The sequence below is a fragment of the Microtus ochrogaster genome, chromosome 6 (genome assembly GCF_000317375.1).
Source record: "Microtus ochrogaster isolate Prairie Vole_2 chromosome 6, MicOch1.0, whole genome shotgun sequence".
NCBI classification, from domain to species: Eukaryota; Metazoa; Chordata; class Mammalia; order Rodentia; family Cricetidae; genus Microtus; species Microtus ochrogaster.
In genome coordinates, this window is record NC_022013.1 from 73,284,889 (window position 1) to 73,298,612 (window position 13,724).

The 13,724-nt window shown below is 38.2% G+C and overlaps 1 protein-coding gene across 1 annotated transcript in view; it reads right to left on the reverse strand.

The window, feature by feature from the left end:
- The window catches only part of Spata17 (spermatogenesis associated 17), a 173,717-nt gene that overhangs the window by 145,794 nt on the left and 14,199 nt on the right, over positions 1-13,724 (reverse strand). Inside the window, 2 exon segments of the mRNA XM_005348848.3 lie at positions 5,991-6,072; positions 8,155-8,244. Coding sequence (XP_005348905.1) covers positions 5,991-6,072; positions 8,155-8,244 — 172 coding nt within the window.

Below are 13,724 nucleotides of genomic sequence, written 5' to 3' on the forward strand. Positions count from 1 at the left end.
GAAGTCATGTACACAGAGGCAGAAGACGAGCTTTCCACATCACTGCCACTCTGAGTTCACAATTAATCAAAGTTATCTATTATTAACTAACCATGAAGGTGTGTGCTTTGCCTTATATTCAGGCAACTGGTAACCATGAATTGGTACTGCTGACTTCTAAAATAGGGGTTTTTTTGGTCAAAAAAATTCAAACCAACTATATTTTTTTCTCATAGTTACCATTAGTATAATGTTTAGGAGCAAGTGAATCAATCTGAATTCACTTCATGACTGATGAAAATTAACAGAATTTTACATGAATAACTCAGAGCTCTAAGTCTGTTTGTTTGAAGTTGAAGACTCTGAAGAGAAAAAATTCATATTTCACTCTTTTCCCTGACACTAAAGGTGAAGAATGCTGCCTAGATTGCAATTAATTTGGAAATCTTACTAGTGTGATATTTTCCCATCTATTGGAGAAACATTTGTCTAATGCAAAATAAAAAAATATAGAAATAGTTATGGCAAGCTTTTATTATTTTAAAGTTAGTGGCATATTTTAAGTAGTTTATTCCTTTTATAATAAGAACAAATTGGCATTTTTCATTACAACACACAATGAAATCATAGTTGATGATGTTTTTACCCCATTTAAAGTCAATAAAAGTTCCTTTTCTTGTTAATCAGTTAAATGTTCTATCAAACATTAATCCTCTGTAAGAAATGTAGAATGCTTAATTATATATTAATATTGTGATCCTGGGATCTCCAGCAATGTAGTAAATAACTTTTATAATTTGAACCATAATGTTTTAAAATCACAACTATCTTTATCAGTTAAGTTGTACTACCATAAAGCTGTGAACACACAGGTCACTGACTAGATGACCACAATTTAAAAGATAAAACTAAGATATATATATATATATATATATATATATATATATATATATATATCACAATAACATATCAAATTAATTACATATTACAATAGTCTTTGTAGTTTCAAACTGTTCTCAGGCTGTGTTGATACAGAGCATATATTAATTATATAATGGCAAAGTATAGAAAAAGGTGATTTTAAAATAAATCACTATGTACAAAAACTGTCCTATACAGTTTACACTGGTAAGTCTTACCAGAGCACAAATTCCAGTGGCTCTAATAAGGAACCTACATCCAACATCATACTTAATGGAGAAAAACTAACAGCATTTCCACTAACATAGGAACCAGATAAAAGTGTCTACTGTCTTCATTCCTATAAAAGAGAGTACTTAAAGTTTTAGGTAGAGCAAAAAGACAAGAAAAGAAAATGAAAATAAATAAATATCAGGAAAAGAAGAAGCTAGGGTGTTCCTATTTCCAGAGGATAGGATTCTATACATAAGAGGCCCCAAATCCTCTTAGGGCTAATAAATACTTTCCACAGAGTGCAAGTATACAAAATTAGTGAACACAGCTTTGCTATGTACTGAAAACAGACACACTGAAAAATCAAGGAAATAATCTCTTTCACAGGGGTTGAGAGGGTCCTGGGGGACTTGTAGGAGTGGTGAAAAGTGGGTTTGATTAAGACACATTATGTAAGTATGAAAATTTCAAAGGATGGAAATTAATAAAATTGTGTTTTCCACAATGGGGAAAAAGATGAGGGGAAGAATAAGGAGAAAGAGAATGAGGAGAAGAATAAGCAGAAGGAGGAAAAGAAAGAGAAAGAAAGAAGACAAAGAGGAGGCAGCTTCTGTCCCAGACATCAGTACGACTAAGTATCCAACTGAAGTTAACCATGGGTGAAGTCCCAGAGCATGGTGACTATAAAGAGAATGTTCTAAGAATCAGAGAACCCTCTGTAGTACAAAAGTGTTCCCATCATTGTGAGCCAAAGGTACTAGAGTCCAGGACATGCACAAGGTGTAGAGACTGTCAGAAACTAAACCAAGTCATTAGGTTGCAGAAAAAGTAGGTGAAAACAAACCCCATTCACAGTCTGGCGGGAAGCTGGGATTTGTTTAAGCACAGCAGAAGCTAGAATGGCTCTGTTCAGATGAGACTAAGAAAGTCACTGTAGTGGGGAACATGTGACATCGTAGGACTGATAACCTATTTCAGTGTCACAGAATTATTTAAAATCTAGAAAGAAATATTTTGGTGTAGTAATATTTTGAGGAGTTGTCTCTGAAATTACCACCTCAGGATTTGGTCTTTCTCTTGATGGCAGCTACAAGCAAGACTAGGTCACTCTGTTTCCTGATGCTCATTCCAAGTTGCTTTTTGTTTTTTGAGACAGGGTCTTTTTACATGGCCCTGGCTGGTCTAGAAACCACAGAGACTTGCTATCTGCTTCTGTCTCCCAAATGCTAGGATTAAAGGTGGGCACCTGCACACCCTTCTGCTCATTCTCATTCTTAGCTAGACCACGCCTCTTGAACACTGCTCTACTGCTTGGATACCTTTTCACATGAGGTGGAAGATGCTGTCATTAATAGCGATGACTAGGAAACCTTCGCCTCTGTGACCTTAATCTAGTCTCTTGCCCAAGAGCTCAGTTAAAGATGTCTGCTCAATACTAACTATGATGGACCCAACTGTCTGCTGAGGCAGCATCAATGCCTTAATAGATCATCACATGGCTATGCCCTAACATTAGAATAAACTAACAACCCTCCAAACACAGTTCTTCAAGCCTGAGTATCCTGTGCAGAATGTCCCACGTAAGAAACTTGCTTTGGTTATCAGGAAAGCTATTATGCAGCTTTGCTGAGGAGAAAATGCAGTTATGTTAGGGGCTTACAAAGCAAAGATGGTTTCTCTCTCATGTGAGTGAAAGTTCTGTCTCCACTATCCAGGGCTCTTTATCTCAGGCCTAGGGCAAAAGCCCGCAGTCTACTGGTGAGGCTTTGTGACAGAAATCAAGAAAAAAAAAGCCTCTTTAAAGTATCAGTTGGGGTGTGACTTATGTCCCATCAGATTGCAACATATGGCCCAGACTCAAGCCAATAGGGAGGGAAGAGGCAAAGTATGAATGATTTTGAGCCATCTAAAATGTGAAGGAAGATATCATATGTCTATTTCACTTCACAAACGTTACTAGGAGTAAGTGAATGCACTGAATTGTTTCAAGTCTCCTGTGAAAAGGCAGAGAAGTAATTCTGAAGGCCACATCTGGTCCTCTTCTCCATACTCCCTGGGCCATGTGATCAGCATCCGTGCCGCTCTCACTGTTTCCAGTTCCAAGATGATCCCCAAAACTTCATGCACACGGTTTTCTCCAAGACTAAGTTCAGGGGTCATTTCTCTGCCCTGCAGAGACTGCACTAACTGCCCACATACAGTTGTTATCTATGCATGTCTCAAGAAAAAGTGAATGGCAGATAAGAAATGATTCAAAATTGTCCTCTGGCCTCTAAATGCATGCACACACATGTCCCCACACACATACGAATATGCATAAAAACACATACACAAAACAACATGTATATAAAAATAAAACAAAAAAGGTTGAGAGACAAGAAAGTAATACCATGAACTCCTTTCTTTAAGAGCAGAAAACTGGGTGATGACTGTATGGAGCCTTTTAAACTTATCTGTAACTCTTCTATACACCTAACATTGCTTCAAAAATACATTTTATGTATCCTTGGTTATCAATAAAAGTACAGTGAACTTTAAAAAGGAAAGCAGATATAAAACTGGAAAGAAAAGGAAGAAAGCAAAGTTGAGTCTAAAATACAGTACTAAAAGACATCAAACGAAATATGTTTGAAAAAAACAGTAATAGAATATTGACACTTTTTCTACTGTGACAGACAAAAGAGGGTCAAGTGTGGAATAAAATTCTCCATGCAAATAGCATAATTAAGTTCAGATAGAAGCAGAACTCCATCTCTGTACACTTCAAATTCAACAATAATGGCTGTTCAGATGTATACAAAACAAAAGGTAATTACCAAAATTCCTGGCATTCTATCTGAAAAATAAAAGAAAATCTCTGGCCTGGCAGGTGAAACACACAAGGGAATTATACACTTGTTAATATTCTTCCGAAATTTCCTATCTAAAGTGTTGAACACCAACAGAAACAGGCATTTGGCTAATTCATAGGCTTATGTTTCAAATATTGCATTCATTAAAATCCAATGATGAAAGAAGTTAGACATGCTATAATCAGACTGATGACCAGTCAAATTCAGTTTATTAAAAGGAACAGCAGTAATGTCGTTTAAAAAATTACTTTTCACTGTCTATCCATTCACAGAAAGGTGCATAAGATACTGTGTGCTAAGTATCTTGGTGGCTGAATGCAACAATAATGAGGCACACATTGTCTTGACAGAAGTTTGATGCAGGATGCTAGCAATGGTCAGAGTTGTCACACCATATAAAACAATTACAAAAGGCTAACATTGTTAAGTATGTGAACTAGTGCTCCAAGCAAACACAGGCAAGTCTTTGCCTTGCATGTACAGCCTGCCAAATGGGTATCATAAAAGTCAAGTTTTAAATGCCTGGCAAATAGCATTTACTTGTTAAATACTAACTAGCATAAAGACACTAATTTGCTGCTTGTCAAAGTGAATTACAAATATATAGTGATGTATTTAGAAATATGTAAATATTCAATGAAGTCATATTGGGAGTATTATTTATTCATTTAAAAATAATTTCTTTAAAATTTTTGAAAATGACATTTGTTTATTTATTTACTTGCTATTGATTTGCATATGTATCTATGTGTTTGAGGGCAGGTGTGGGGAGGGTAGAGCACAGTTGCAGCAATCGGTCCTCTTTTTCACCATGTGGGACAATAGCCTTTGTCCAGTGAGTCATCTCACTAGCCTTATTTACTGATTTTTGAAATCTCATTTACCTAAAAAGCAACTCTGTAGAAAGTACTAAAGAGAGTGTAGAGGGAACTCATGTCTGTACTTCCCAAGTTAATATCCTTGTGAGCTGTTGACTGCCTGTCAGAGGAGACTTTCATTGAAAATGGGGGAGATTCAAGAATAAGCTACATGCCTGCTTGCCATGAACACACTAGAAAGTCTAGATATCCATCAACAAATAAATCTCCTAAATGCACATAGTCAAAGGTATTAAAATTGAAATAGCTAATGCAGTTTATGTATAATAAAGTTTGTCACTTAAGGAAAAATAAGTTTCTCAGGAAAGTTTCCTTTCCAAAATTAAGCTCAGACTGGTGCTTGCATATCCTCTCTGCATTGGTGCAACCAGAGGAAACCCACTTAAAAGGCAGGACTTGCTTTGGCCATGGTTTTTGCGATTTCTGTCCAGTAGTCAGTGGGCACCTTTGTTTCTGGGCCATGATCAGGTAGAATTGCAAAGTAGTGAGGTACAAAACCAACCACTGAATGGGGTCAGAAAGTGGGGGAAGGGGAGGTTGAGGGAAAAAAGAGGGAGGGGGTAAGGAATAAAGGTGAGGACTGGAACAAGACAGTCCCCAAAGACATACCCAAGTGACCTTCCTTGAGTTGGACCCTGTAGGAGGAGAGAGCTGTTTGTTGATTCCCTGCTGCTCAACCTCGAAATAATCACACAGAAACTGTATAAACCCATTTCTATTCATCTGTGTATTGCCATGAGGCTGTGGCTTACCAGGAAAAGTTCCGGTGTTTATCTCTGGTGGAGCTACATGGCTTCTCTCTGACTCTGCCCTTCTTTCCCCCAGCATTCAGTTTCATTTTCTCAACCTAGTTCTGTTCCCCTATAGCTCTGCTACAGGCCCAAAGCAGTTCCTTTATTAGCCAATGATATTCACAGCATACAGAGGGGAATCCCACATCAGGACCCTACCTCCTAAAGGTTCCAGAATTTCCCAAACTAGTGCCACCACAAGCCTTCAGCACGTGAGACTTCTGGGAGACATTTCAAACAGCAACAGTTTATGTACAGCTACTTGTCATGAGTAATTTGGAAACTACATGGTGAAACACATCTTACAGAATGTTGAACAGCTAAAAATCTTGGCATAATATAAAGTTTATATTTACCTCAACAATAAGTTGGTAACGTTTTCTGCCTAAGTAACTTCTCCACCACTTTTGCATAATTGTCACTACCCTGTTCAAGTGCCTACGATGAAAATAGCTGTATTAGTATGCATCCACTGGAACCAAGAAGTCTCTTCATTCTTTAAAAATGTTCTATAATTTACAATGTCAAATTCAAACTTAAGATTCTATGTATCTTTATTTTATTTGTTTTATTATTTCTATTTTATCTTGTTTATTTTTCTCTCTGACATAAAATCTTGATGCCTGGTCTGCAACTCATGTAGACCTGGCTTGCCTTGAACATGTGGAGATCCTCCCCCAGCTGCCTCCCAAGGACACGGATTATAGTGGCACACATCCACCATGCCTGACTCCATGTAAACTTTTTTCCTTGACCAGAAATGCTTTGTTTTTTCACCGTAAGTTGAGTTCTCAATCAGAAATGGCTTTTGTCTGTGGAGTTGGCAGAAAGAATATGATATTTTACACAAGGAGAAACAGAGGCTCATGGTTGATCGCATTTCCTAATGGCCAACCCTATCATGGCAGAGCTCGGACTCTTCCTGAGTGAGTTCTGTCCTTCTATGGCTAGGTTGGGGACAAATAGGTGATTTATAAGGAGCTCTTGGGTCTTGTGAGCATGTTATGCCCTATGCCCTCCAAACTGCCTTCACTGCCACAATGTACGCTCCCCAGCTGTCAGCCACAACTAAAGTTCCACATCTGGGAGCATGCTGTTACATCGAACAGTTTCACATCTGGGAAGGGGGTAGTACATCTGTTCTCACCATGGACTTATCATTTTTCTGCTGCATGAGGTTGCTCTCCCTGGCCTCCTGTGACTGAAGCTCTATAATTAGTAAACTGATGTTTTTAAAGAATGAGAACTTACTCTGGGAGCTTGCTAATCACATACAGAAAATAGCACTAGAAAACTTTCACTCTTCTTCTTGGGCTTATAACTGAATGGTATTTTAGCTTCAATTATTTTCCTTCTTTACTATTTTATTTTCATAACCCCCAGAGTATTTATGTATTGACATATGTCAAGGAAATGTTCTACCACAGACCTATAGCCCCAAGAATGAATCATGTGTACTCTAAGATGCCCAGGCTTCTCTTGAACTCACCCTATAACCCAGGAGATCCTTGAACTTGCAGTCCCCCTGGCTTAGCCTCCCAAATACTTAGGTACAGATCTGTGTTACCAGGCACAGATAAAATACTTTAAAATTGTGTACTACACACAGATCAGTTGATAGGTTGAGAAATGACTGAGGAATTACTGATTAAAATCATGTTAAGAACTTAGAAAATGATTCTTATGTCAGCAAACATGTGCCTTGTCATTTCTCACATTCTCCAGTGTTTCTGAGGCAGCACATGAGTCAGGTAAATTCAAAGAGTGCTCTTTACGGCCATGTTTCTCTACTGCACTGAGGTGAAAGCAGAGGCCTCACTTTAGATATGGGAATTTACAGCTCTGGGTAAAATAAGGAAGTGTTGTGAAGTGTACTCCTCAGTCAGCTTTCGGGGTTACAATAGACCAGGCATATTCTTCCCCCAACTCACCTAGGAAAATATCTGTTCAAGCATGAGATATGTCACTAGGAATTGAACTTAGGACCTTGTGCACACCAGGCAAGCACCGTACTGCTGAGCAGGCTGTACTGCCTGCCCTTCTTCAGAATCAAAGAGAACATTAAAAACATTCTTGGATCACTGAAGAAAAGCATGGGAAGAATTTAGATACAGGTAGATCCATCATTTTTATGATTAGAATATCATCATTTTAACATCATTGATTTCATCAACCAACATGTTGAGAAAAACCAAGATTCCTCTTGCCCAGTTCCTTTCCTGCCCCATCAGTTGATTCGGTATTATAAAAGCACTTCATAAGGATATTTGGGGGGGGATATCTGATCAAATGTGCTTACAATATTGAGAATTGTACATATGGCAGATGTAACTTACATATCAGCAAGAAATAATTAGAAGTTTTCTGTATCAGTTTTTTCAGGGCCAATATAAATTTAATGACTTCATTACTGAGTGAAGTAAGAGGTTATCTGGAATAAATGTTACCTAAACAACATGTGATTGTCTGAGGCAGGCACTATGGTTTGTAACTGAGGTTCTGATGGCAAAGTCTATGCACCTGATGTACGCCCGGACTTGGCATCCACGAAACCAGCTCTGGATCGTCACAGCTGCGTCATTCTCTTTCTTCCTGAACTCGTCAACGGCACTGAAACATGTTTTCAAATTATTTCATTAGTAACTAATGCAATTCTAAGGCAAGTCAACCTGTTAACCTTAATTTTTAATTTCTCCTAAGATGGTAATTACAGCGCACATGTCATTTTAAAGAAATTAAAATACTAAATTAAGAAAAACACATTTCAAAAAATGAGCAGTTTTAAAAATTAACCTTTCTCTGTGAAGCCATGAGCTTTCAACAGCTTTGCCTATTTTATTTTTATAATCATCTGTTATGCTACTAATTAATTTGGTAGCAACTTTTATTAGGGGAATGAAAAACAATGTACTACTTTGTCAGTATTTTAAAAACATAATTATTTGAACTTACGGTTTAAATGCCACTACACATGTATCATGCTGAGTAAAATGCCTGCATATTTAACTCACTCATCAGCTAAATGTACTGCCTCTAATTCAAATGAATCTATTATAAAATACCTACTCTGGTAAGAGCCTGCCTGCGTATATTAAAAAATTCAATGAGTGAGTCACAGGCTTATAAAAAGACAAGAAACTTAATTCTTAAGTTTTACTGACTTACAATGAGAAAATACTGAGTCAAGACATCTTATGTATCTATCCTAACTGATGTTAATATTATCTTGTCTTTCCACTGATAAAGTCATAGCACGATACACAGAATATACTTTTTTAGATGGTGGTTAGCTTACAGTTAGTCTCTCATCTTTGCTAAATGAACACAGTTGGTAACATGGCCACACTTATTATTAACTGTGTTCCTGTATTTGAATGACCATCCAGGTTCAGGTGGAAAGATGTGTCTATATGGCCTCTACAGGTTGGCCTGGGTGTCTTCCTTGATCACCTTCATCTTTTTTTTTTCACAGAGTCACTGGACCTGGAGCTCATTGATTCAGATAGGTCGGCCAACAGGAACGGGGGAAAGGGTCCCACCACCAGAAGAACAGCTACAAGAAATAAAGGGCTGCTGAGAGAGGGAGAATCAGTCTTCCACAGGGATGAACTATTTAACTGGTTATCCTGTAGCCAGTGGTCAGCCCTATACACATACACATTGAGCAACACTAGATGAATTCAGTAGTTATTATATATTTGTGTTATTATATATTATGTGTAGTTGTATATATAATATAGCTATTATATATTATGTGTATGTGTAACAAAAATAAAGAAAAAAATTATGAATTTGAAAGGGAGTGGGGGAAAACAAGAGGTGTTAGAGGGACAGACAATTATGTAAATATAGTATACATACATGACATTTAAAAATAATTTAAAAAGACAATACACATCCTTTGCATTATCTGTAGTTAAAGTGGTAATCAAGAACCATGAACTGATAGCATCCAAATGACTCTGTTCATCTGTTGGTCCTCTCCCTCTTATAGCTTTCAAATACAGTTAGAGAACACAGCTGTACACAGAAGCATGTCTATGAAGACACTGCAAGGGTACCCAACAGTTAATGTACCTAAGCACTAATGATAGCTGACACAGGACATACATTGGTAAAACACAGCACTGTCATTAAGATCAAACAATAGGAAAGCAATTACATTTGACTCTGATAGGTTAAAAACAAAGTAACCTTAGAATTTTTACATTATCTGTCTGCCTTCCCAAAAGGAACAGCACACAACCACAGATCTGATAAGGTATTTTAAAAACTGGAATCAAACATATAAAACATTAAACATAGGAAATAGTAACTTTGAAAGTAACTTTGAAATAATAGATCAATGTACAAACAATATATATTCTTTTAGGATAATTTTTTATATTCTGTAGTAAAGGCTTTTACAAAAATAAATAGCAGAATAGGCAAAACATTGAATATATTCTACATTTTGTGTATCTTTGTGTGCTCATGTGTGCATTTATGTGTTTTCAGGGAAGTGTGGTTACACTTGCAAGTATGTGAAGAGGCCAGCGGTCAACCTCAAGGGTTGCCCTCAGGAGCCAGTTTGTTTTGGAACAGGGTTTCTCACTGTCTGGAACTCAATGAGTAGGTTAGGATGCTTGGCTAGCAAGCATCAAGAATCCCCGTCTGTTGCTGCCCCACGCTGAGATAACCAGCTGCACCACCACACATGGTATCTTTACATGGGAGTTGAGAACTGAACTCAGGTCATCAAGACTTGATTATCTCTCCACACTTAAGATGTATTTTAAAAGTGGTCATCCAAGTCCCATCCTCATGAGTGTGGTAGTGAATTTAAAAACTTGAGACAGATGGATTTAAAGTTTAAGGACAACCCAAGCTACACAGTGAGACTCTATCTCAAAAAGGAAAGGTCAGATATCTATAAGAAAGAACATATTCATGTCAATTGAGATTCTTACATTTTCTAAAGCCCTGACATTAGCTTTGTATTATTTTCATCAAGTGTTTTCTTCAGTAGAAAGTGAGCACTGTGTGGAATTGCTCCAGGTAAAGGCAGGAAAGACACAATCCCAGGATTCAGAGCTGGTGCCTATGATGCTGGCTCTAACATTGAGAGCCTCAGCCAACTCCTAAGGTCACACAATGAAGCTTAGTTGCAAATTCTGCCATTCTTGATAGCTTCTTGAGAGCAAAGGATCTGGTTGTAGGGTGTCGCCTCTAAAATTTCTTATCTAAGGATGGACTCCACAAATATTAGAAGGCATCACTTATTTAAAGACAAATAAAGGGAGGGGAGAAAGAAATGGGGAAAACAGGAAAGTAAAGGGGGCCAGCAAGCTGTGTGTGGGTGCTCACAAGCAATCCCAACCTTCGAGAGGATCAGAAGTTCAAGGATCCTCAGGCACACAGCAAGTCTTTGGCCAGTTCAGGGTACATGACACCTATCTCAAATGGATTAACAAAATCAGAACTGTGTTTCAAGATCATGAAAATCAAGTAAAGTGAGAATATTGGATTCTGAATACACGGAGTAGCTGGATAGAGCATCCTTCATGTAAATGCAATCAAGAGTGAGTTTACACCATTATTCAAACAACGAAGCATGCCAAACCTTCACTGAAGAGGTTCTGCTGTGTTTTAAGGAAACAAACATGCTGTACATCTGAGAGCAAGCCCTTGCACTAGAGCTGATACTGATGTGGCTTCTAAAACCCTGTTTAATGAAAATGCTGTGGTGAGTGTGTAGTTCCTGCATCCCCAACAGGTTCACCCTTCGCCACTGCTCCTGCTGAGACCCTACCAATCCATACCCACACCACTGAAATAATCCTGAAGGTGTTTCTGAAGAAATCCAAGACAAAGGAGGCTTTAACAAAACTCGAAAGGCCTCAATACCCGCCCCAGGGAAGGCCCAGACAATGCAGTGGAACATAATTAGCTGAGCCCACACCAGCTGCAAATTTTGCAGAGCACCACAGAGAATCTAGTGGGAAGGCTAGTGAACAGTATCAACCCATAGCCAGATCATAGTATTTCAGGACAGAACACCAGGTTCCTGGAGTCCAGTGCTCAGCAGGTTGGGAATCAACCCAAAGCCAAATTGTAGTATTCTACAATGAAACACCAGGTTCCTGGAGTCCAGTGCTCAGCAGGTTGAGGAAAGGAGATCCGAATTGCTGAATTTAAAGTCTACCTGAATAACACAGCAATACCCCAATTCAAAAACTATTAAAGATTTTTAAAATGAATTTTGACTTCACGTGTATATTCCTGAATGTATGTACACCGTGTGAGTATAGGTACCCATGGAGACCACATGGAACTGGAGTTAAAGGTAGCTGTCATCTATTCATTGTGGGAGTTGCAAACCAAGCCTGGGTCCTTTGCAAGAGAATCAACTTCTCTTAACCACTGAATTATCTCTCCAAGTTCACAAATAAATATTATCAATTTACTTATTATAATATTATTTTTTAAAATACTATCTCTGAAGGTTATAGGAAAAACAAATACTAGTTGACCAATAAGTTATTCATTAATTTAAAGTTATTTACCACAAAAAATGTGTGTAAGCAAGTATGCTTCTCAAAGATATACATTTATATGTTCTATGTACATGAACTTCCAAACTAATACTCCTGAAGATAACATTAATTAAAACAAGTGAAGAATTAAATACTATATTAAAGGTAAAAAAGTCACAAGTGAGTTGAGCATCCAAACTGCCTAGATGCTCAACTTACTAGACCTGGATGGAGGTGGGGGTTCATTGGACTTCCCACAGGACAGGGAACCCTGATTGCTTTTCGGGCTGAGAGGGGGGGGGACTTAATTGGGGGAAGGGGAGGGAAATGGGAGGCGGTGGCGGGGAAGAGACAGAAATCTTTAATAAATAAATAAATTTTTTTAAAAAAAGTCACAAGTGGAAGTGATTGTTTCTGGGAAAGAACCGGGGATGACGGATTTAAAGAATCATTTGACAGGTTCCCAAACAGGCCGTGCTCCTAAGCACTGTGTCTAAAGAGGCAGCGCTCCTAAGCACTGTATCTAAAATGCCAGCACTGGGATTGCTCCTTAGGTGCCTCCGCGTCAACACTGGAAGAAACAAGTCTCAACTGCTAGTCATCTCAAGCCTGCTCAGTTGGGAATGGCAGTGTTAGCAAAACAATGGCTCCCATCAGATTGAGAAGCAATACTCAGCATTAGTTCAGCCTTCACCTTTTAAAAACTAATTAGTCACAAAAGTCTTATTTCCTAAATGGTCTTTTCCTACTCTAATCTCTTATCCAATCTAGCAATTGGTTTTCTTTTTTGGAACAGGTCTGCTTCTGTAGCCCTGACCTAAAACTATGAATCCTCTTGCCCAGTGCCCCATAGGATGGAAAGCACGTGTTACCACACATGGGATGAATGATCTTTAAAACATTTTTTATAACATTATTTATTTATTTCATTGGGGGTATGGGAACAGTAAGTGCAGGTCAGAGGACAATTTGAAGGTGCCAGTTCTCTCCTATCTCGTGGGTCCTGCGGATGGAAGGACTCAGGACTTCAGACTTGACAAGAATCCGACTGCTGAACCACTTTGCTGGTCTCTTAAATCATCTTTTGAAAACAAATCTAACCGCATCATCGTTTCCTTAAGAGTTTTAAATATCCAACCTCAAATGATGTCTCAAAACTTATGAGTAAAGTCATAGCCCCTAGAATAGCAAACAAACCACCTTGATCTGGCTCAGGCACAATCCCCTTATCTTCTTTCACAATCCCCTTCTTCAACTCACACAGAGCCCTTCTATTCCACTCATTTCCTGAATCAACCATGCTCTCCTTGCCATTCAACTGCAAAGTTACTCCTTGAATTGTTTTTCTAACTACAACCTCCAGGTAGATTGATCCTCGTGCTTAAAGCTGTCTACATACTAATGATGACATATTTATTTTTCAAGGCTTCAAGGTTGGGCTCATATTTTACTCTTTTTATTTTTCCAAACATAGTAAAGTGATGGAGGAAGGTCATTGGTTAATTAAATAAAGAAGCTGCTTGCCCTGATAGGTTAAAACAGGAGGGAGGAGTAAACAGAGCAGAATGCTGGGAC